Source organism: Talpa occidentalis, unplaced genomic scaffold (genome assembly GCF_014898055.3).
Source record: "Talpa occidentalis isolate TD23 unplaced genomic scaffold, MPIMG_talOcc4v2.1 talOcc4.14, whole genome shotgun sequence".
Classification (NCBI taxonomy): Eukaryota; Metazoa; Chordata; class Mammalia; order Eulipotyphla; family Talpidae; genus Talpa; species Talpa occidentalis.
The window spans coordinates 30,919,231-30,944,647 of record NW_023601433.1 but is presented as its reverse complement, the minus strand read 5'-3'; the positions used below and the strand labels follow the sequence as shown (position 1 = coordinate 30,944,647).

Here is a 25,417-nt window from a genome sequence, read left to right as displayed (position 1 = left end):
AGATATGCATGTAGCAAGCTGATGTTCTACAATAAAAACTTAGAAGACTAACTTATATGCACTCCTGGATGGGCCTCTGGCTAAGCAAAATAACATAAAACTTGAAAATGTACTCAGACAAAACAATACCCAACTCATTACAAATTATGCACCATTTAAGCAAGGAAGAAGCAATTTAGGTTCAAAATGTCTTAAGGACTGATGTTATATAGCTCTACCCAGTGGTAAAAGCACTTTGTCTGGGCCTCAATCTAATGTTGAATAATACTCTATTTTTTGGTAATTCTGTAAGCAAGATGTACCTTCTCTAATAACTACATAATTTGATCTTTGAATGGGCTTATTCAGTTTTGTTCATAGAAATACAGTTATAAATTAGAATGGCTTCCTGAATCATACCAAAAAGTTTCCTTAAATATAAAACAACGGATGTAGACCATTGAAACAATTATCCATTTTATCAAAAAAAAATTTGCAGTTCTTTACTTCCTAGTACAGAAATTCTATGGTATCCAAAATATGAGCTAAAATGTTGACTGGCTTGTTAAATTATTGAATTGTAAAGGAGAAAGGCAGAAGGACTTTTGACAGCTGATGTTCTCCAATACTCACACCTGTTGCTGCAATCTGCCAACTGCATTTTTATACACTAAAATTGTTGATCTCAAGTAATGTCCGTATATATAAACCCAGATTCCCTAGAAAATAGAACATAGACATTGTGTGCTAACACTTTATTAGGGATGTTAGAATGCCAGGGAGGTAAGCATGATGGAAAAAGGGAACAGACACAGGGAAGGGAGAGAAAATATAAGATAATGCATTCTTACACTGACTGTGGCTATTCAGTGATGCAGCTAGATAATCAGTTATGTTAGATGTCTCTAAGCAACCATATATATCATGGGGAATTGCCTCCTGGGAAATAATAATAAGTACTTCATCTGCTGGTTATGTTTCACCTCCTGTCTGGTATTGGTTATAGGGAGTTAATTTCTCCATATTTCCTGCTGATATTAACTCTTCCAGGCAGTCTCTGCTTATCCTTCAGCATAAGGTCTCTTTAGTAGGTGGTAGTGATGGTTGCAGTCAACTTTTATAACCACAGTGATGGTGCAAGGCATTTCTCAGCCACCCTGGCTCAAAAGCAAGGCAGGTTGCCATGGCTTAGAGAGAAGTAGAGTAGGGCAAGGTGGATTACTGGTACTGGTATGAGGAAAATTCCCAGAAAACAGTCCTTTCTATTGTATTTCCTAATTTGTGTATATGAGTTTATAGACCTAAAATATAACAAACACGTTTGAACGTGTAATCATTCATTTTTAATGTGCACAATAATTTACTTTGTGTGTGTAATTTAAACTATCATTCCCATTGAAGTTTATGCTTGACTACCCTATATAGAGTGAATGGAATATGGTGGAATCATTGAAAGAACAGACACTTATATGGACCCCCCATATTTGAATCCAAGTTCCACCATCTAGTTGTGTGATTTTTAAACCTCATTTTCCTTGCTATAAAATGTGACTAATTATAGTTTCTACATCATAAAATTGTGATTAATATTAATTTTTAATATATAGAGAGTTTTAGAACATTGTCTATTGCATAATAAGCTCATTATGTATTTTATATTATTATTATTCGATTTAATCTTTTTCACTTTCGTACTAAAATCAAGTCCGGGATATTCATAGAGACATGTTTACTCGAGCACAGAACTATACAAACACACCCAAGAGCTAACTGGATGACCTTCAACAGGTCACCTTTGATTTCTCTGCCTCAGATTTTTATTCTTTGAATTTAAGGCTTTGAAATAGATATTCTCAGGGGATCATATCCACCTTTAAAAATCACCTGGTTTACTGTTTGTGAGTTCTTTTTACTTGTCCGGGCAATTTCATATTTTTTCTGAATATTGATAGAAACATACACATTTTCATTACTTCTGTTCTGTGAAAGAGCAAAAAAGAGCATAAATTCCATGTTTCTTTATAATGGAAACATCACAATAAAATGTTTAAGAAAATGATGTCCAGCTTGCACCTTTTCTTCATGTGGTATTTAAAGCATCATGAGTATACAGAATACAGTTAGATGAAAAAAATGTGTGAGGAAAGAAAAGGGGTTAGGGAGGGACACAAAATGAAACCTTCCAAAAATGAAATCAATCCAGAACCCCATGCCAGAATCTTGATAATTTCTTGCAATCTGTGAACACTACTGATTCCAAATTTTCTAGCGGCCAACATGTAGCTGTTTACTGTATCAATAAAATGGTGATAGCTTTTCTGTTTTGAGAAACAATAATTCCTAAAGCATGCCCCCCCCATCAGATACGTGATATATTGAAAAGATCCTCAGTAATCATGTGAGACTTTATACAATGGGTCTGGTTATATAGGTGTCATCTGAGGATGGCTTAGTATAGGATGAGCACCACATGTCTGGAAGAATGAAGGGCTAGATATTTTAAAGTGAGTCTCCTGAAAAATCCTTCAGGATTTTGGCAGAGAATTTGCCAAAGGTACCCTTTGGCAGAGAATTTAAGACTCTATCAAATGTTCAAAGTGCAGTTGTTTCTCAATAGTTGACTTGAGGTAGGATTAATAATCATTTGTGAATCTTAGATGTGTAGGCATGAGAAATACTAGAATGGAACAGTTTCAAATGCAAGTAATGAGTTGTTATGATCCATTCTCTGATCAAATATATTCTAATGTCTCTTTTTCTTAACAATTATTTCAGCACTCTGGGACCTTTGTGATGTAACCATACCTTACCTTATCAGAGGCCATCAGTCACCCTACTTTTCTTACTCTGTTTTTTGTCATATTGTATTAATAACATTAATAACACTCACTTTCTGTTTAAAGCAGTATCTTCTGCCCTTAAAGCTTAAACAAATAGGTAAATGAAGTCTGTTTTAAACCAATTTTGTGCTTAGGATAAACCACATCTCTCTCATGATAAGTCAGCCTAATTTCACTAGTTTGACCACTCCTGATTTTAGAATTACTCTTTCCTCCTTCTCATTTTATACTTTGTAAGTGGAATATGTTGGTTTATTTTCATTGTGGTATGGGGTATAAATTTTGTCACTAGAACCCTGAAATAGAAAATTATTTCAACTCAACTGTATTTTATTACTTTAGAATACTATTAATTAATTATAAATATGCTGAAACAAGGGAAAACAATATTCCAACTAAAATGCATGTGAGATACAGGAAGAAGTTAACTATAAAGTCGTACTACATACACAGTAGCCCCTAACTTCATAGCCTCCACTATGTTGACTGAACTATGTTTCTCTGCTTTAGTGTTTGTCATATTTTAGAAAAACATTTATTGACATATAAATCCTTACCTGATTAAGAAGTTGAAGTATGGAAGATTATTATATTTGATAACTCAGTAACAAAGAAAAAGAGTGATAAGGAAAGGTACAGACAAAACAATAAGATTAAAAACTACAATTTAAGAATTATTACTTGTGTATAATTTTAAACTGAAAGCAAACTAAATAAACTTTTCATATTTTACTACCTTTGTAGCTGTTCAAGTAAAAAGATGTTTGTAAAATTTCAAATTGATCGTTCATGCTTTATGATATCACATATTTTTATCATTCATAATTACTTGAACATCTATTATAAATAGGGAACTGTACTGGATATACAATGTATGTATTACTGGTAAACAAACAAACAAAACAAGCTATAACTCCTATCCTGAGGGAGCTTTCTTCTAGAAAATTCTATATACATTTATTTAATTTTTTATAATATAAAATTTTAAAATTTTGATAACCATTCATTATTAAAGTTATTGTCCTCTTTAAGTGTTTCCCTAGCACTGTGAGTCAACTCTATGAGTATGGCCAATCTACAGATTCAGAAGCTGTAGTACAGAACAAAATTAATTGAAGTAGAGAATGTGACTTTTCTATATTTTTGTTCTGAGTTGGCCTGTTGGTGTCATAAACCAAATTGTTAATATCATTCACTGCCTTTCAACTTTGTCCTTAGTTATCCAATTGAATCTTCCACAGTCTTCCATCTTTTGTTTTCTGTAATATTGAGATTCAGCATCAATTTATGTTATGTATGACTACATTTCAGATGATACATAAGACTATTCAATGCTGGCTTATAGCATTACTTAATTATGGCAAATATTTTTTAAAAGAGTTTATCTCATGGACATTTCTACACACTTATAGCTAGCAACCACTTGTAGTTTAAGAGGAAAACATTAGGGAAAACTGAAAGCTTGGAAGTACAAAGAGAAAAAGCAAGTCCACTGGATTGAGTTGGCATTATGCACAGATTACAGCCTGTGATGTAGTGTCAGCCTATGATGCACATGTGTCCCAGGTGTCCATGTAGTTGAGGAAGGTCCTTCAGAAATAGTGTAAAATCACCTTGTTGCCTTTAGGATACCCAGGTTTTATTCTTGTTTCAATATTCCTTCTTACATAAGGCAAGTTGTTGAAAACTGAGTGTTTTTTTTTTTTTTTTTCCTGTAGGCCTTTCTACTTTCCCCTATATGAAGGGCTAAAAACTGCAGGCATTCTTAGACAAAATAGAAGATAAGTATAAGCGATTTTTCAGAAACTCCGGTTACACTAAAATCAAATCCTGATGTTGAATGCTTCCAGTCAGTGCCTTTGATTTGGATGTGGGTCTGATTTATGTTCACCCTTGGCCTTGAAAAAACTCATAATAATCTTATTAGGGTAGTAGTTAATAACTTTTGCTTGCTTTCAGCAATCAGAACTTTTTGTCAAGAGAAAATTCACATTGTGAAATTGCTCTCCCACCCTCCTCCCTTAAAACTTCCTTTGTAACCTTGGAATAACTTAGAGACTGAAGTGCATGCTGAAGGTATAATGTTTACTCAAGACACTTGGGCAGTTTAGATAGAATCTGGGATAGGGAAGAGCCCTGCACTTTTAAAATAGCTACTTTCAAAGTGCTATTTCCCTGAGTATTAAGATACTTTTAAAAGATCTGCCACCAGTTTACTTAGAAAAACTAATCTGCAATAAACTTGAAATGAAATATTTTTTTTTTCCTTTCCATATAATCCAGCATTTTATTGTCTGGAAACTTTCTGGTTTAGCTTTCACGGTTTTATTTTTTTATGTTGTGATGAAATTTCCAGTGACAAGATTAAATTGCAAACCCAGAAGCAGCTCTCAAAGGACAAAGCACCCGAAAGAAATAATATGAAAGATCTTTTGAAAAGAGAGCTTCCTCCTCAATCTAACAGAGGAAATTCAAGAGTGAAGTCAGCCTGATGCCTCTTTATGAAGTATAATTTTTCCTGCTCCTTGATCAGCATATCTTTTGTAGTGCAATATTTTTTTTTCAAATAAGGCTTATCATCTCCCCTGAAAGATTTATTATTATTGAAATTTAGATATCATATAAGAATAATGAGAGTTACCTTTGCCCAGGGAATTTATTTCTTAAAGAAGGAATTTGATATCCTGACAATTTTTTTATTCTACTGGTGTCCAATCCATCTTGCGTGATTTTAGTTACAGGAGAGAGTACTGGGACCTTACAACCTATTGTGCTAATTTTCCTGGCAACTTTTGACCTGGTTTACTTACTTTGGGAGCACAAATGGCAAAGGTTGTTGTGTGTATGTGTTTTTCCCCCCTCAAGATTATATGGCATAAAACCTTCTTCTTCTTATTTGGGTTTCCTGATGAATATCTTTATATGTTCCATTGGTTCCACAGGATTGCTCTTTCTCTCTTGCCTCTTTAGTTGATGAAAATGCCAGGCCAATTCCTTCAGGCAATAATTTCTTATCATTTTCTTATGGAAAAATTCTTTCACAAAAGGAGTGGTTAAGCTCAGAAATGGAAGTTCCAGATAAATCTCTGGCAATGGGAAGAAAGCAAAAGATTGTTGGGTCTAAAAGGAAGAATCAAATGTTGCTCACCAATGTTAAACAACAGCTGAAGAGCAGACAAAGGGTCTTCTTTCAGTTTTTCTGAAACTGTGTTGTAATGACAATATGGTTTTGTGTGTCTGTGTGGTTTTGTTTTTGTTTTGTTTTTGACTTCACAGGAAGAGGTTTAAACATGAAGGCAAACCTTTTAGATGTTAGCATGGCTACATATAAAGCAAAGCTGCCTTTTCTTTTTCTTTTCTCTGCTTCCATTTAGGCCTATCACATAATTTAAGAAAAAATAAAAAATTTAACCACAGGAGCTCTAACTATAGTGTGAAAAAAAACCCTGATCAATTTTGTTTTCGCAGCACGATATTATCAAAGATTTAAGAAACAAATTTGCCAGCCTCGGCGAGAACTCTCTGGTAACAGCATAAATGTCTGTGTTGGTTGCTTTTGATTTAAAGGTTTCTTTTTTCATTTGTTTGAGCCCATTTCTTTTCCCCCTTCTTTTAGTTTACTTTATTTTTCATATTCTGTAACTAGCAAGCCTTCATTTTTTAAACCTCTTCCATCTTCCAGTGTCTATTTTCCGTACTTTGGATGGAAAGTTTATGGCAGCAAAGCTGTCACTCTGGCTACTTCTGCTGCAGCTCTTCCTGCTGTTAGGTCATATATGTTTTGGCCGTTGTGTTTATGGACATGATACTAAGTGACTGTTTCATGTCCCATTGACCAAGCTTCTCTACCACGCCATTTGATGGACTCGCTATCATAGGGCTCTATGCAACTTTCATTCTGCAACTTATACTGCTTGGTTCCGTCTCAATTCTCCAGCGAACTGGATAGCTCAAGTGAATGATCCTACCAATCTTGAACTTGCTGTGCCTTTATATTTTATTTTTATTTTCTTCTTTATGTTTTCAGTGGTAGTTTAAGCGGAAAAGAACAAACTCCAGCCATTGCTCTAGCAGCGCCATGCAGTATCGTTTGTTACCACCAGAGTATTACAAAATATAAAGGCACATTGCTTCTTTTATTCTTTGGGGGTGACTGGGGAGACCTGTACCATAAGTCACTACTTAGTTGAAGCCTACTTTTTTTATCCATATCAGCTTTCAACTTTGCTTAAACTTCAACATGTCTCAGTTAATGTTTTTCTGTCATTCAGTGATAACTTGCAACTGGAGCCATTTGCTGAGCAGTATCAAGTTATGGCCATGACATGGGAGATTAAAAAATGTGACAAACTTATGCACAAATATATTGTTCAGAAAGTGCAAGTTTCAGTGCTGAAGTACAGTACTTCAAAATGATGATACAGGCTTTGGACTAATCAAATAATTACAATTGAGAAATTCATCCTGATAAACCAGTACCAAAAGTCTATCAAGAAAAACATAAAGGGAAAAACCAAGAGTTGACTATGTTAACGTCTGTTTAATAACATTGTTGGTGTTGAAATGGTCCATAATGTTGTCATAGAGCCCATACATGAAGAGATGACTGAAAATATGGTTTATTAAAAGCTGCCGTGCTTACTGATAGCCACAACATAAATGGTTGGGATTTGTGTTCAGGAAAAAGAAATGGAAAAGCAAAAGCTTCTATACCAGCAAGCCAGGCTCCACGACCGCGGTGCTGCTGAAATGGTGCTGCAGACCATCAGCGCCAGCAAAGGTGAGGCTCCTTACCCCACCTGGGCAGTGGGGGCTCCTCAGATGTCTTCTTGCCTCTCAGCATTCCCTTTGTTAAATTCTACAAATGTATTCAGCCCCTGAATTTCTTGTTAGTAACTAGGTCAGGTAACTATAAAATTGTGAGGTCTCATTGGCCAAATCCAATTTTGATATTTTTTTGGACTTGCTGAGATTTATTTTATTTTTGTTCATTAATTGTTGGGAAATGTGACACAACTCTAGCAAGCTGGTTTTATAATTCAGGGGAGAGCAGATGTTTTCTGTGAGAAACCAGGTAGTAAATATTTTCACCTTCATGAACTATGCCATCTCTTAGAGCCTTCTTTTTGTAACTCTTCAACTCTGCCACAGTGGAATGAAAGTACCTAGAAGGGGGCTTTCAAGGTGAGACTATTTACAAAAACAGGTGACAGGCAGGACTGAGCTCCCAGGCCACAGTTTGCATATCTTTAATATGTTTAGACTTTTTAGAGAATCTTATTAACAGCTTAAGTAGTTTCATATCTCTGAAAAGCTAGCCATTTCAAGATGACTGTTTCACATTATTAATAACTTCTTTGTATTAAAAGAAGTATTTAAATGTATTAAATATATTTTAATTAATTTTTTAATGAAAAAGTAATGGTATACTCTATCATTAAAAACTTTCTCCAGTGGGAATTAGTTCTATTGATAAGTAGAGGTAAATAATGTTAACATATTAATAGTAGGAGGCGGGGAGAGAAAGGATTGGGGTCAAAATAAGGGGGGTGCAATTGTATGGGGGATATAACCAAGATGAAAATGCATAAATTGTGCAAAAATGAAAAATGATGTAAGAAATATATTTAAAAAAGAAAAAATATTAGTAGTGAGTTGAATTTAAAATTTTGTCATTATTATTTGGATAAATTAAAACTGACTAGTCATCCAAATAAAGGAAGACTATAAACAAAGTAAAATAAAAGTGAGAAAATGAAGATAATAGAAGTTGTTCAGTCATAATACTGTTGAGGAAGGCAGGACATAACTTTTCCTTAAAGAAAATTTTATATAGTTCGTAGTCACTTAAATGTTATTTTAACATATATGATTATTTTTGAATCTTAATAATTTTAGGTCTCAATATTTTAAGCTCATTTTCTTCTTATTTTTTCTATGTAGTCATATAATTTTAAATTGTAGCTCTGTCAAGTGGAATTTAGTGAAAACATTGATGACAATATATTCCCTGTTATCTCAGGGTTTTTCGGTATATAAACCAGTCTGTCACCCTCCACAATTACACAGGGTAATAATTTGAAAAGTGCACAGATTGAGGTAGAATGGCTTATTTCAACAGGTGAAATGATATCTGGAACACTTTTTTCTATTTTCAAGGTGAAACTGGACCAATGGTAGCTGCTACTTTGAAACTTGGAATTGCTATATTAAATGGCGGCAACTCTACAGTACAGCAGGTAATGTCTCTAAGCCATTCACATGTCATTTTCACACAAATGGTCCATATTATTACCCAATTGAATTACTTTACTCATCCTAAAAGAAATAGTAGTTGTAAGTTTTTTCCTTTTCTATATAAAATGTATCTTTATTTTATGATCATCTCATCCCAGTATCCAAAATCCTCCATTTACTACACCAAACTCCCTGTGTGAGGCACTATAACGCTCTTTAGATGTCTGAAATCATGTCATATGTATTATCATTTGTAGTATAGTTTTCCATGTGATTAAGTCAACATAAACCATTTCATTTGTTTTAATTGTGCAAAATAAATATTCTTACCTGAGGAAACCTAGTTTGATAACACGTTTTACAGTGTTATCCCTCTATAAATCGATTATCAGAATTTTGTTGTATATTTGGCATGAAATCTGCTCCTGAGTTAAAGTGTAAACAGAATGCACTATTAAGAACTTATTTAGTTGTAATTCTTTCTAGTCTTCCAAAACATGATAAAATCACTTCCCAGCCATGTTTTGTAAGTATGTTCTATTTAAAATCTAGACATGCCCTGGGCTGGGATTTTAATAACTTCAGTTAGTTACAAAAAAATAATAATAATAATAATAATAAAATAAAAGAGGATGCAATCTCTATATCCAACTGAAGGCCAAGATCTATGAGTATTTGAGTGAGTATTTGAGTGACTTTAAAAATCTTTCAGAAACTGTCAGATTGTGCATTGCACACTTCTGGAGACACAATTTGTGTGGTCTACAGTGCAAGCTTGAGCTCACAAAAAATTACGCTAATTGAGAAACAACAAAACATATGTTAAGTGACAGATGGTACTAATCTATAGCTAAACTGTGCCTTTTTTAAATGATTTATTTATTTATGCATACAAGAGCTGGGGTGTAGGCCAGAGGTGTGGGGGGTGAGAGGATTCACCAGAAACAGGATGGGGAGCAGAACAGGCAGATCTACTGAAATACACTGCTGAGGGGAACAGCAGGTGAGACAGAAGTCTGCTGTGCCATGTGGGTAGCTCCCTGGCAGGGGATCGAACTTGTGCTGCAGTGGCTACGGGTAGCTTCATAGTACTGAGACTTTACCCCTTGCACTACTGGGGGGTACAGCTTTATCTTTTATATGTTGGCATCTGTATGAATGAGAATGAATGATTTATGAACATGGGACTAATAACCATTCATTTTGGGGAAAGTTTTAATGAAGCAGATAAAGCCTCCCTTGATTTAAGGAAAGAAAAAGTAATGGAAAACTTAGTTTGTATGACCATGAAGCTACTGTGATCTTCAGATTCATTCCAGAGGGACAAATCCATTAATATGCTCATAGATGACCTTTGACTATAAGAAAAGCAGAGAATTTTTGAAGGTTGAGTTTTTGGTTGGTAAGGTTTTAAACTAGCTTAAATAGCAACCCACGATAGTTGAAAATTTTCATCTTTGTATTTCTCTCAAATTCTGTCTTTTTTCTGCAAACATTATCATTATTTTGATATAAGAAAGGAAAACAGACATAACCTCCCGAAGTCAGGGTACTTAGTTATTTCTTTTTAATACCTCTAACAGTTCAGTTAAGCCTCACCTCTGGACAGCTTTGGATGTCATGTTTATAAAAGTGCACAAAGTAAAATTGCACTGGTTGACAATGGAAACCAAGTATATTCAGTTATATTTACCAAAAGATCATAAAACAGGGTTTTGACATAGTAAAATGTGTATCTTTATGAGCTCATTAAATAATAGATCTAGTTCTTGGTCTAATATGATTACTGAGGAGAACTAACAAGTCTAAATACTTTAAATAGCTGCAATAACTATAATGTGAGATTAAAATATCAATAGAGTCTCCACTGGTAACAAACTCAGAGCCAATGATTACCCCATCTGTATTTGCTGCTTAGATTAATAGTTAAAAGGAATGCTAAGTTTCAATTAGGAAAATTCATAACAATAAATGCCCTTTTTCCCATGTATTTTCACAAATGTCCTTTTTGATTTCCATAGTAGATGCCCATGTGACTTTAAAAAAAGGGAAAAAGAGAAAACCTACCTGATCTTTCCACTGTATTTATCAAAAAATAATTTCTATTGCCATCTCTTTTATTTTAAATGACTTATATGATGTATATATTCCTTTTGTCTCCAAGTAACTAAAAGTACACTTATCATGTAATATATGTACTTATTTGTGCATTTTTATGCTCATGTAGGTTTGTGTGTGTGTGTGTGTGTGTGTGTGTAGCCTCTACTATGTAAAGTTTTATGTTACCTTTGACTGATTTCAGACAAAAGACCAGTACCAAAATTTTGACTGTTTAGCTAAGCCCTATTTAGAATAGCACTGAAAATAGAACAACTTCCCCTCTAAGATGCAGAAGAGCACTATCTTTGTATATTTTCTTAAAACCTTTCATGTGCTTTGTATCATCTTGTCTTCCTATATATATCTCTCTCATTTGAAACCTCCAATGCATTTTATCCACATTGGGAATAGCTGTTTCTTTATGGTATGAAGCATCAAATACAGTAATATAGTGTAAGCCAACAGGACAGAGCCTTTCAATTGCCTTACCCTATTTATATATTTATATTTAACCAAAAAATTGAGTACAAATTCTGGAAATCATCTGAGAATAGGGGAGAAAATTGTAATAGCGAATTGATTCCTGCCATTCCTTGGGCTAGACACTATGATTCTGGAAACAATTTCTATCTACAGCATTGGCACAGGTAGTCAGAACTCTTGAATTGTAATGCTGTTTAAGGAACTCATTTCTGGAGAGAAATCTATGAATAATATCCAGGCAGACCTTCTTCCCAGTAAACTTGAACTAAGTATCTGACTCCAAATGCTTAAAGCATCACTAGAAGAAAATTAAGAGTATTGTTTCCCCTTGATATTTATGATGTTTATAGTGCTTGTGTAAATCAACTGACATGTTACAATACTGCTGAACTTAGAACTGAGTGACTCTCTTGCTGTGACATGCTTGTCCCTACTTCATGATAAAGGGGACATTAGGGATATTTTATGCAATGGATATTTTTTTCTCTATATTCTACAATGGAAAGTGTGTCTTTGCTTCTCCTTTATCTATTTATCAAAAAACAACATATATAGTCTTTCTCCTGGTCCCTTATTTAGGTTTTCTAAATTCCTGCTATGAGTGAGACCATCTGGTATTTTTCTTTTTCTTTCTGGCTTATTTTGCTGAGCATGATCCCTAAAGTGAAAGTCAAAATCAACACGCAACTATAAGCCAGAGACACACTACGGGGGTGGGGGAGGGTAGGAGGGATTACGGTCAAAATAAGGGGGGGTGGGAATTGTACAGGGACTATAACCAAGATGAAAAAGCAAACATTGTGCAAATGAAAAATGATGTAAAAAATATATAAAATAAAATATTAAAAAAACAGCATTTATAATTGTCTGTTTTTGCTTTGTTGTGTTTTGTACTGTTATTTTTTTTTACATTGATGTCTTATTTGGTTCTCCTATATTCCTGCTATAAGTGAAACCATCGATATTTTTCTTTGTCCTTCTGGCTTATTTCACTGAGCATAATTCCTTCTAGCTCCATCCATACTACAGGGAAGGAGGAGGGAGAGGGATCAGAGGGAGGGAGGGAGGAGCACAGGGGTCTGAGGTGATGGTGCACGGGTGCATTGGTGAAGGAAATTCTATGGGGACTACACCTGAGGGGGTGGAGGGAAGCAAATATTGTTTAAAAATGAACAATGATATAAAAAATTAAAAAAATAATTATTAAAAATAATAAATAAATTTAAAAAAACAAAAACAACATTTATATTTTGTGGCTATATGTGGTTTGTCTGTTTATTTACTATAGAAAATGCTTGACTACCTCAAGGAGAAGAAGGATGTGGGCTTCTTTCAGAGCCTTGCTGGCCTGATGCAGTCGTGTAGGTAAGTACTCACTTTCCTTGTTTTGGTTCTACTCAATGGTTGTATATTTTAAAGTATCAGTTTTACATTATTGGCAAAATTGCTCATGGAAGAGTTTGTAATGATTAAACACTTGAACATAGAATGATAGGTATCTTTTTTTCACCTTGTTAGGCATTATTATGTTTTACTTACTTATTTAATAATATTTTAAAATAGTATTCCTTGTGCTTAAATAGGCATCCTGGATTATTGATGTATACACTGTATACATAAAACTGAGTGGTATGTGATTTTTAAAAGAGAATAAATAAATTACATTAGTTTTATTTGGGAGCTTGAAGACCATTTTTCTTTTTCCTTAAATAAAAGATCCTTAATGTTCCTTAACCAACTAATTTTTGATAATCTTTTTATCTATTTTGTATCTATTTTGTATAAATTCAAAGTCATTTAGACAGTATTTGACTAAGGAACCTGACACATATTTAATATAATAATCTATTCCAAGTGGAAAAAAAATGATTATCTTAATTATATTTCAGTATGTCTACTAACTTTGTAATAGACTCCCAAAGTTGAAACTATTATTGTCTTATGTTTGACTTTCATAAGGATTATTTCTGTTCAGGCCTGGGGAGAGACAAGTCTGCCACTATGAAAATATTGTTGGTAGATATTAAATTATGTTTTCAGTGTATTTACCTTTGATTCACATGTCATGATACATGGTTTATTGGCACTTGTTCTCCTGAAAAAAAGAAAACTTTTTATTAGTTTTCTAAATGTTTTTCTCTCTGTTATTATAGTGTCCTTGACCTAAATGCATTTGAACGACAAAACAAAGCTGAAGGACTTGGAATGGTGACAGAGGAAGGATCAGGTATTGATCATTAAGTTAAAAGAATCACTTGCCTCCCACCACCTTTATACCCTGAAGGAAGTGAGTTCTCAATTATCTTTTCAATCCAGAGAGATACAAGGTTATTTTTAAATTACTGAATTGCTATGTGACACATTTAAGTTAGTAATTGGCCACTCACACAGGTTACACCCAAAACCCAACCTTCCATGTAGGTCATTAACTCCTTGTCTTAGACCTACTATGGGTGGCTTTTCCCCTCATTGGGTATTAGATAAAGATCTCATATTAGAGAAAGATCTAATGAAAATTATAAAGACATAGATGAATCCAGTTAGAGAATGCTTGACTTTCTTTGATCATTTTAGCAAATTGTCAGACTTTCAGACTTTCTTCTACTTGCTTAGATTTGCAATTTTTTCAGCTCCTTCAATCCACCACCATTCCTTTTAGCCCAATTAGCCTTCTCTCTCACATATTCTTTGCAAGTCTGAATTGTTTGCTGAAAGAAATTGAAGAGTAATTTTTATGTTTATACAACTCTGATCATTTAATTTACATATGCAGGAAATTAGCAACTCAATCTTAGCATTTTCTCTAAATAAATGTGTGTATAAACTAAAAGAATTAACACATGGTCTTTTAAAGCAGAAATAACTACAATCACTTTAGTATTATGAAGAAATTTATCACCCTATTTTTTGTTTTGATTCATTTATTCTTTTGTGTTTGACTTTTACATTAATTCAGTTTTAGTAAGTCTCTCTGTGTTTATCTGTTTTTGTTTGTTTGGTCTGGTTTGGAGTTGTCATCTTATCAATGTGCTAGTTTTGGAACATTGGGTACTCTATAAAACTAATCGTGTTGCACAGAATAAATTTTCTCCCATCTGCCATTTCTCCCATCTCCTGTTTGCCTTTCTGAATTATTTTACAGTTAACCAATTTCTCTAATCATCTCTGTATATTTTTGTTCTCACAATAGCCAAAAGAATTAGCTGCATATTTCTGACTATATTGTAAAGCCTCATTTGTATATACTTTAATGCTGCTACACCAACATGGCTCTTATGTGATTTTATTTTCTGCTTGGCTTATATGGTTCAATCATCTAATATTAGTCATATGATGATTTAATTGTATTAAAAAAATCAGTAGCAGCATTCTGAATATACACAGATTTTCTGAAAATGAGTATCAGGCCAAATAATGTCTCCTCATCACTAATGTTTGTGTTAACAGTTCCAAGACCTGGCCTGAAGGCCCCATCTGGAGAACTTGGAGCCACTACAAATCTTAAGGCTCATTATCTGCCTGCCTCTATCTTCTCTCAGAAATCCTGGGCATTTTCCAGCTGTAAAGTGCCTAAAAGTGAATGAATTTTCTTTCCAAAGTCTTGCTCCCCTGTCATGGAATTAGAAATCAATTCCAGTTTTTCGTGCAGTTACTACCTAATATTCTAGAAGCCCTGAAATAATTCCATTAATCATTCTAAGTCTCTGTTGACACCAGCTCCCATAAAGGAGTAGTAACCACACAGGTTTTTTGTTTGTTTTTAAGCAGGTTGCCTACCTTTTGTCAGCTAGATTGGATTGGAATACCATGTGTGAGTCCCAAATCAGAAGTAACCTGGTGCTAGTGGCCCTTCTGAAGTGAGAATTCATTACATCTCACAACACAAGATTGGTTTGACTTTTTTTTATTCTTTCTCAACACACATCCAAAAATAATTGCCTTAAGTGATTAACACGTCTTCTATTTCCTTACAAAAAGCAAAACCAAAACAAAATCTCAACTTCTTTTTTTTTTCCCCATTTCATTTTCTTTCGACTACTATAAATGTACTACTTTCCCTTCCTCAGTCATCACTCATGAGCGTGGTAATTATTAAAAATAAAACATCTTTTATTTATTCGCTCTTTATTTGTTGTCAGCTTTCTGTAGCATCTTGATAGTGACAATATTTTTTGGCACATTGTTTTTCCTTTTATAGACCATTTTAAAAGTAGATTATTTAATTTCCTTCATTTTGCATCCTGTTATTTTTTAAATTAATTATCTAGCTTTCTGTTATTTTTTCTTCTTTTCTATGAGGATGTGCAATTATTAACACGTTAGATATGAAGGGGCTATGGGCATTAAAATTATGTTTTTGGATTTGTTTTGTTCTGTTTCTTTCATTTGAAAACAATTATGGTGGGACCAGTGTTTGCAGTGGTTGTGTACGTGGATGAATCATAGAACGCGTGTGGTAGTCTGCCTGTGGTGTTTTTGTCTTGGACATAATGTGGCTTTATGGCTGCACTGACTGGTGCATGGGACGTCAGTGGTCACGTGTACTAAACTGCCTTTTCCTGGCTAGTGGGTTCTGCCCATTTCTATTCAGCCATTTAGAGATCAACAGAGTTATTCTCTATTCCTTTGAAAATATCACATACTAAGTAACTTCTTGACAGAAAAGCTATCATTCTTGAGACTCAACTCAAAGAACAGTAGAAAAAGCAAATATTTATTCCTCAAAGTAATATAACAAAGATGTCATTGGGACTTCAAAGTAATTCTAAAAGACATTATATCTGATGGTAATCTAGAAGGGATGAGATTTTTGAGTAGGATCAAATATGTCAACAAAGCTTTAGAGATTAGTTGTACTTTCTGAATATATACTGTTGCCTTAATCAAGAGACCAATTAGGAGAACATGCAAGGGCAACTCATTTGCTCTGTTGAAAATTTACTATTTCCTAGATTAAGAACTCCTATGCTGACTCTACTTGTTGCCATAATTTTTAAAATTTCTGTCTTGCACTATTCTTTTTTTCCCTCCAAGATTTTATAAAATTTAAGGAAATTTTGTATCTCTATGAAAGAAGGAATATTGATCCTTCTGAAATATATAGAAAATGCTGAAAAATACAAATCTGCTAATGATATTATTGTTTCAAAGCTTGAGGATCAGACAGGATAGACTCAGAAATGAGAAAATAATCTGATCTAAATCTTCTGCATTCTGACCAACTATTAGGCTAAGTCTCTTCCTGATGATAAAAAAAAAATATATATGCCATGGAACATGTATAATTTGGAAACAAGAATTTTTTGATACCCACAGCCTTCCAATGAAGTATTTCCCCATTTTTGAGATGAAACTGAAGGAGAAGAAGGTTATTTGGCTTGTCCATGCCTCCCACAGTTTAATGTTTCATGAACCAATTCCTTTCCTCTCTTACATATTATCTCAGGACTTATTTTGTGCTCAATATTGGCGTAGGTGTTTTGGATTTTGTTGCCCCTTTACTAATTGTTTGTTGATCCTTTCAAGACTCCAATTTACAGTTAATGCTATACCCTTGTCACGGAGGCTTTAATATTACTTTGGAAATTTTTATTCCTTAACTTCTTTAAGTTTCGTATATAAAGATTTCAGATTAATCATTTATATTCCTTTTCCTATGTGTTATTATCATGTAAGTTTTCCCTGTATCCTTATCCCACTTTACTAAATTTCCCCCATTGACAAAAGTCTGAACCTCCCACTTGTTTAAAATTGAAAGGTCCTTTAGCAAGTGTGTTTGGTATATGTGGTGTGTTCAATGTTCTTCTCTGTATATTTTTAATCCTGTGTGGTTCCTTTTAATGTATAATGAAGTTCAAAACCAAAAACCTATATGAATATTTAAAATTTCATTCCATCCTTGGATTTTTAATTTTTTCTCATAACCATTTAACCTCATTACTAAATCATTACAAAGCTTGAAAGTGCAATTGTCCTTCCTTCAAACTTCTTGGAATAGAGTAGAATAAGTAGAATATACTACATTTTATTGTTACAATGTTCCTAGGCTTCCTAAGCAAGGTGAAATTGAAATTATGAAACTAATCTGAATCCTCAGAAATTTTTGATTAAAAATTTTTATATATGACATTAACTACCAATTAACCTTCCTAAATTTCTGTCTGTATCTGGAAATGCATTTGCACCAAGGCCTTTACTGAAATATTTATAGTGACCTCATCAAGTTTATGTGAAGTTGAAGTAAGAAGAAGCTATTTTCTTATTGATTAATAAAAATTAAACCAAAATTTAAATATTAGATGCCCCCAAATCTTGGCTACTGGTTTTAGTGCTTAATAATTTAGTGACCGTCCAGAGTTACAAAGTCCATTAACAAGTGTAGTCCAGTGCTGTGTCATTCGTGTGAGTAAATTTTTTCTTCGGTGGAAGCCTATTATGTTGGCTCAAGGCATTAAATAGGATTTCTTAACATCCTTGTCTAATATTTAAACTTTGAAGCACTCAATCAAAATTGAGTGACTATTATGTGCTAGATGGTGTCCTAGATATTGGAGATGCTTTAGGAGCTTAGTGTTATGGACAGCCTTGTCAACAACTTAACTTTAGAACAATGCTCTATGTTTGTGAGCATATGGAGTTGAAATAATTGGCTGGTATCACAACAGAAGTTATGGGGTCTGAAGTAGAAGTTTCTCTGATAGATAAGAAAAGCAAAGAAAGATGTTCCAATGGGAAGGCAATGCCATGTACAAAGTGTAAGGTACAAAATACATCAGAGAGCAGTTCTCCTTGTGGCTGAAGCTCAGATGACTGAACTAGGGGATGGAAAGATCGCTTCTGGGAAGCCATTCTGGGCCTTCTGAGAAGTTTGTGCTTTCTGAGGCTATGAGCATCGTTAAATATATTAACACTTAACTGATAATATGCGTTGTATGAAGTTCTGTCTGGAATAAAATTTCTAACATTTACTGTTCAAAAATATTTCTGGTAGAATTTACTAACATTAAAGTGTATGGATTTCTTCTTTCTCAGTAATACTAATATGCTAAGTAGACACTGAGCTCTGCAAAAATAGTAACCACCATGATTTCCTCCAGTACATTTGGGCTCTAAGGTTATGTTTAGTGATTTATTATAAGGAATTCTTCAGAGGCTGCTTTTCATAATTACTGTTAAAAGAGCCAGCCTGTTCATCTGAAGAGTGTTATAATTGAAGTAGTTGTAGGCTACAGTGTGTAAAATAGGTGTCACAACCTGAAGGCAGAGAGATCAGTTAGAATGCTGATGAATGAAATGGATTGAGGATGATAAGGATTTCAGTTAAGGTAATGACAATTGAAAGGCTTTAAAAAGATGCTGTCAGAGAAACCATCTGCAAATCTGATTTGAAAACAGGGATTTTTTTTCTCTCCATAGTTAATACATACTTAATTCTGTTATCAATGGGACATACCTAATTTACTTCACATTGTGATCTTTTTTATTGTCCTCAGGGTGTTTCCTTAATTTAAATAAATGCACTAAATGGGATTTGTAATTATTTATCATACCCAAACCTAGTAATCTATATTTAAAAATCTAGGTCTTTAGAATTTATGACTTCATACTTTTGAAACTTCACATTTATATCTGTTGTACTTTTCCTATTTCAAAGAACTTATACTTGTTTGAACCAACTTGATTCTCTTAACAGTCCTACCAAGTAAGGTCAGGTTAATCTCCAGATCAGTGATGAAACAAAGACTCAGAAAGGTCAATTGATTTTCCCAAAGCCATATACTAGAAAATATTTCATGCATTTTAATCTTGATGAAAACAAGGTCACAATTTAAATAACATAGATATAGTGATTGTTAGTCAAAGATCTTATTGACTACTCATGAACTTTATGAAGTTTAGAAACTATGCTATATGGGTTTCAGAAAGACTATATAATGATGAAATTATTTGTTTATTGCCCTCTCTTCCATTAGTCTATGACCTTCTTGAGTCATGGTTGCGACCGTTAGTCTTTTTTTTCCCAGCACCTCTCAAGCATGTAAGAGACACTATATGGATGTTTATTGAAGTTTACTGGATTCATAGTCATTACATGTTAATAGTGCAGGACATTAGTCAAGTAACTTAATTTCTCAGTTGTTTACGGAACCATAAATTGGGATTCTTCTCACCTGTTTTATAAGATTATTATAAACAAGTGATGAGAAAATATATCTAGAACAATGCCTAGCACACTGTAGTCACTAAGTATTCATTGTAAATACATTTAAAAATTTTTATTCTTTGTTAGTTGAATTGCAATGTAATTTAAGCAGCCATATTTAAGCCATTTAAGCAAGGACATTAAGATTATCCACATAGAATCAAATACCTGACTTTTCACTACTTAAAAATATGCTTAGTCTTCAGTTTTATCATTATACACAAATAAATTTAAATCCTCTAAAGATCAGTGGCCAGAATTATTTGCTCCGTAATAGTGAGGGACTCTTGAGATTTATTTAACAAGAGGTTATAGGGAATTATTTGGTGGGGCCAGGCTTGTTTCATACTACTCATACTTTTATCTTTGCCTTACTAATGATATTGACTGAAAAAACTTTACAACAGTTGGTGATTTTAGTCTTCTGAAAATGATCTTAATCCATGTATACACACACATATACTAGATAATCTTGTTCCTTCATTAATTTTATTAACAATTATTGATAATTCACTTTCAGTTAATAGTAATTATTAATAATGGTTAACAATTAAATGAAACTTTGGTGACAAAACTGAGATCTTTGAGCTATGTCCATGATTATTCTAAGCGTTAAAAGCAAAATTGTTTTTATTGAACTTAAGCTGACATGTATTTTTCATATTAATTGTATAAACCAATTTCAAATAGAACAGTGACCTTTAACTGCGTATTAACTTTATTAGATCTCTAAAACAGAAATTGCTTTTTACTGGTAGGTAGAATAAATTAGGTCTACCTAATTTTACTTCCAAGTGATTATTAATAGTATTTTGGTCCATTAAAATTAGATGGATTTTTGAAAATATAAATGCATTTAATAACTAGGCACAAGTAACTGTATTCATCACCTGGACATGTTGTTTCCTTCTATATTTAATGTTATTGCCACTGCTATTAACAATATTAACCTTTCCACAATTTATCAAAATGGTCACATAGATTTTGAAGAGCCAATGAGGTAGAAAATGTACATGTTTTTTCATTTTGTAGGTGAGAAAACTAAGGCTCAAAGGATGAATTATATTAAAATAATTTTGTTATTATATTAGAATATATTATTATATTAGATTATTGTATTAGATTATTATATTAAAATAATTCTCCCTTTACCAATTTTAGAAATTTTAAGATCTTTATATTAAAAATTAAACCAAATGCTCTTCCCAGTATATACATTTGGCTATCATGCAGGTTTACAAGTAAGATCTTAAGGGTGTAAGAGCACTTTCAACTACATTTTACTCCATTTCGTTATTTGTTAAGAATCTCATCTTACAATGGAATTTCTTTTGCATTCATCATAAAATAGACTGCTGATCCTGCACCTTCTGCAGACATAAAGCCATCATCCATCTCTGTTACTGCACCACCTCCATGCAGCATGGGCAATGGCAGCATTTTAATCAGGCAGTAATGTATTCATTAAGCAGCAGCACCCCAGTTTATAAGTGCTGTCACCTGAGGGTAAATGATCTTCCTCTTCCTCTCCCCTCCCCTGTTGTTCTGCTCTGTGCAGCATGTCCTTATGTAAGTGAAGTACTTGTATGTGTTTCAGTGTACAGTCAAGAAAACCCTGTGCATGCCGGCTAAAAATGCAGCCTGAGTGATAAACCACTGTGCCTTGTACAGAGCGTTTTTAGGTGCACAGGTAGATGATGTGGTATTTTTTTTTTTTCAGTGTTATCTTTTCTGATTGCTTTCAAAAAAAGGTTTCTTATCCCACATTGACTATATGAACATTGAGTGTACTTACGTGGTTTATTGATTCAATTTTCTGAAAAGAAGAAAGAAAAAAACATTATAGATGGCTGACAGTAAAGAATCAATAAGTCTATGTAAGTGACTCAATATTTTGATTTAAATATGATTACAAGACTCTTCTGATTAAAAAAAGCACACAAATGATACTAAGTATCATCAATGAAGAGTTTACTTTGCTTATTAGCCTGGAGTGTTTCTCCTTTTCTTCCCTATCCAGTCATGAATGTAAACACTGAGGAATGGGCTTATCAGCCATGTATTGAGATTCAAAACAATGTGCTTTTAAATTTAACACTTAAACTTGACACAGAGCTGATTTGTATACTTGGTGATTTTTAGTTCAGTCACCAAATGTCATATCTTACAGGCTAACAGGGAAATCAGTACAGTGATTTTATACTTTTTTTAATGTTTATATTAGTTTTCAAAATGGTTTTGCTTCCTAACCCTCCCATTATATGAAGCCTCTCACTTTGAAAGTCACAGACTGCAGACTGGTAAGTCCATCAGCTCTCTGTCATTATGATTGTTCATGATTTTAGTTAAAGTACACACATGATCATTGCATAGTTTTCTTTCTTAGCCCAAAGTATTTCCAGTCTGAAAAGTTATTATTTTTTAAATACATTAGTACATTCATTTACAATGCCACTTTTGTCATCTTGCTTTCTGAACAAATTTAGATTCCAGAGCATATGCTCATGATGTTGTTTTCTTTTTTGCTGGCACTCTATGCTTTTAAAATCAACTTTCATTTGTGTGGTGCTGTTCTTTTGTTTGTTTCTCTCTTTGTGTTTTTGCTTTCAGAGTAACTTGTGATCTTGCTAATTTAAATTGCAATAGAAGTAAAATATGTGAGCCCTTTTCTGAGGCTTTGTCATTACCCCAGAAATATATTTAGCTGGTAATGAAGCAGAGAAGCATCTATGGCTATGAGATGCCCCTCTTTTCACTTTTCTTTGTTAGGTTTAGCTCTTATAGCATGAACCGCCAAAGGCTTTCATTTTGTTTGATAGTTAGAATTAGGTCTGCTTTTCGGTTTTCCCTACTGTAAAATGAAACTCCAACCAATGACATCTCTATTTTAGATTCCTAACATCTTTTACTTTTAAAAAATCTGTAAACAAGTGAATAAGATAGTTATTGAAATAAATTAGTAAATATTCTCTAGGCATTTATAGTTTTCACAAAAGCCGTGTAATTATTCTTTAGTGAAAAAACAATTCTTTAAAAAAATTCTTGCCCATTTTATATGTGCATGATGCCTTTGCATTGAATCATTCGACCATACTTTGGGAACAAAACACATTTAACTTTAGCATTATAAGAGACGAACAGATCATTCCTACATATACCTTACCAAAAATAAAAAAAGTAGTTTAAATCTTCAGGTTGTTTCTAAAATGTTGCCAAACCCATGCTGCTATTTTTAACAGAGAGAAATCTGAATTTTAATACTCCAGTGTTCTTTTCTCACAAAGAAAAAGTACATCTATCTGCCAAGCGCATGATCTTATGAGCTTCAGATAGAAAAGTGGCTATGATTTGTGACTGTTTTTGGTTCAGAACAATGCTAGATCAACATGCAAGTGTTATGGAGGTGGGGGGTTAAGGGAGGGACAGGTGAGGGTGGTTGATAATGTCCGATGTCTGATCCCTCTGGATTTTCTGCAGGAGAAAAGGTTCTACAGGATGACGAGTTCACTTGTGACCTCTTCCGCTTCCTACAACTGCTTTGTGAAGGACACAACTCAGGTTTGTGAACCCCTGGAGCATCTGATGAAATCAAGGAAAAAGTATTTTGAAGCCACTTATAATAGGAGCCTGTTAGTTCCAATTATGTTCCATCTTTTGACTCAACTTACAGTTCTTGAGCGTTAATCTGTTTGTATTAGCACTGTGACATTTAATATATTGCTTTGTTGCTTTGGAAGTCCTTTGCAGCCATTTCACTGAATTCTTATCAGTTATTATGTTAGAGAAAACAAATGATATGTAAAGAAATATTTAGATTAGGTAGTCATCTGTAGAGAAAATAGCTAGCTATATTCTTTTGTACCACTTGTTTTTAACTAGGAAATCTACTTCATTGTATTACATAGTATAGTATGTTTCCATTCATGTCTAGTCATTCTTCCACTCTATTTATATATTTAGCTCTCTACCAGACTTGTACATTCATGAAGAAAGGAACTATATCTTAATTTTACCTTTGTTTACCCAGTACTTACCACAGTCCTGAGGAACAGATGGTTACTGAATAAATAATTTCATTATATCCTCAGAATACAAATCCTTCTAAGTCATTCATTTATCCAAACCTTGGAATCAAGAAATAGGTGTTAGCTACAAAACTGAATATTGATATACTGTGAAATACCTTGAAATGTTTTGGGAATGATTATTCATTTAAGTGGGAAATATAAAATATTTCTGATATAGATTGTTAAATAATACTACCATCAACAGAGATTTTGTTTGCTGAAACATTTACTTTTGAAGTTATTGGAATAGCTCAACTCATTTTGAACATTTCAGTGGGCTTTAAATAACATATTTTGATCTTACATAGATTTTCAAAATTATCTGAGAACTAAGACTGGCAATAATACAACTGTCAACATAATCATCTCTACTGTAGACTACCTACTGAGAGTTCAGGTAAGTCTGCTTACATATTAAAGGGGTTCAGATGAAAGGAATTGGCTAGTTGAAATAATGAGGAAGAGTTATTAAGCTGGCATTTTAATGTCAGTTATGAGCAGACAGAATTTCTCAAGGTATTTTTTCTTTGACTACAGTCTTTCAGCAAGTCTTTGGGTGAAATGTTCCTATTGATTTGCCTCTGGTCTTGGCTTCTACTTTGCTCTTTCTTTTCTTTCTCTAAGTAAAGATTCTTTCTTGCTTTTTTTTGGTTTGATGGCATTTTAAATTCAGTGTCATTTTGCAAAGCACCCACATGATCAGCTGCTCCTTCTACACTTGTTAGATAAATGAGGGAAAGTATTTGAAATGTTCTTAAGAATGGGAAAGACCTTCAAATTACCTGTCATATACTTAAATAATAGTCTATGGTTAGTTCTTTTCACTTGTCCTTATACTTGAATTAATTTTAAATTCAGCTTAATATCCATGACTTAAAATCTTTTTTATATTGTAGTGGTATTTACATATTAATAAAACAGTGCCTGAAGGTGTAGGTTTCCTAAATTATAAAAGCACTGTGCAACTTTTATTTCCCTCATGAGAGAAACCAGGTTTAGTACTTTTGAAAACCACAAATTCACTCTTTCCATGTTTTCCCCTTATTCTTTGCATGTATAATGTCCCAATACTTTTTTTTTACTTAAAACTTAATAGGGAAAAAAAGTGAATTTTTGAAGCAAGTACATCAAGAAGTATGTGGAAAATATTTGTGATTTTTAAAGTCATGTCTCAAAACCCAAAATGTAGTTTACACATAGACTAAATTGTATTATTGTTGAAAACATCCTGTTTGAAAAGATTGATCTTATTTAGATGTTTGTTTATAGATGTTGTTAGTACTTGTAAGTAGCTCAACCTGTTTCTTCAGGAACAGTTAAAAAAGCAAGGGACATCTTGGCCAAGGAAATTTTATTACCTTTGTTAGAGAAAAAGGAAACCAGATGTCTGTAACCACAAAATATTACTCTCTGATTTTTTTCATTTTTGTGCTCTCATAGTAAACATTTAATTTTGCTTGATGGTTAAATATGAATGAATCTTATTAATCCTTATTTCTATGAAGTTT

General features: G+C 33.3%; 1 protein-coding gene across 1 annotated transcript in view; it reads left to right on the top strand.

Moving 5' to 3' along the window:
* Positions 1-25,417, top strand: part of RYR2 (ryanodine receptor 2) — a 697,569-nt gene that overhangs the window by 620,836 nt on the left and 51,316 nt on the right. The window contains exons 79-84 of the mRNA XM_054694896.1: positions 7,500-7,599; positions 8,979-9,058; positions 12,928-13,004; positions 13,793-13,866; positions 23,320-23,400; positions 24,218-24,306. Of these exons, the coding sequence (XP_054550871.1) occupies positions 7,500-7,599; positions 8,979-9,058; positions 12,928-13,004; positions 13,793-13,866; positions 23,320-23,400; positions 24,218-24,306 (501 nt within the window). The remainder of the gene's footprint in view (positions 1-7,499; positions 7,600-8,978; positions 9,059-12,927; positions 13,005-13,792; positions 13,867-23,319; positions 23,401-24,217; positions 24,307-25,417) is intronic.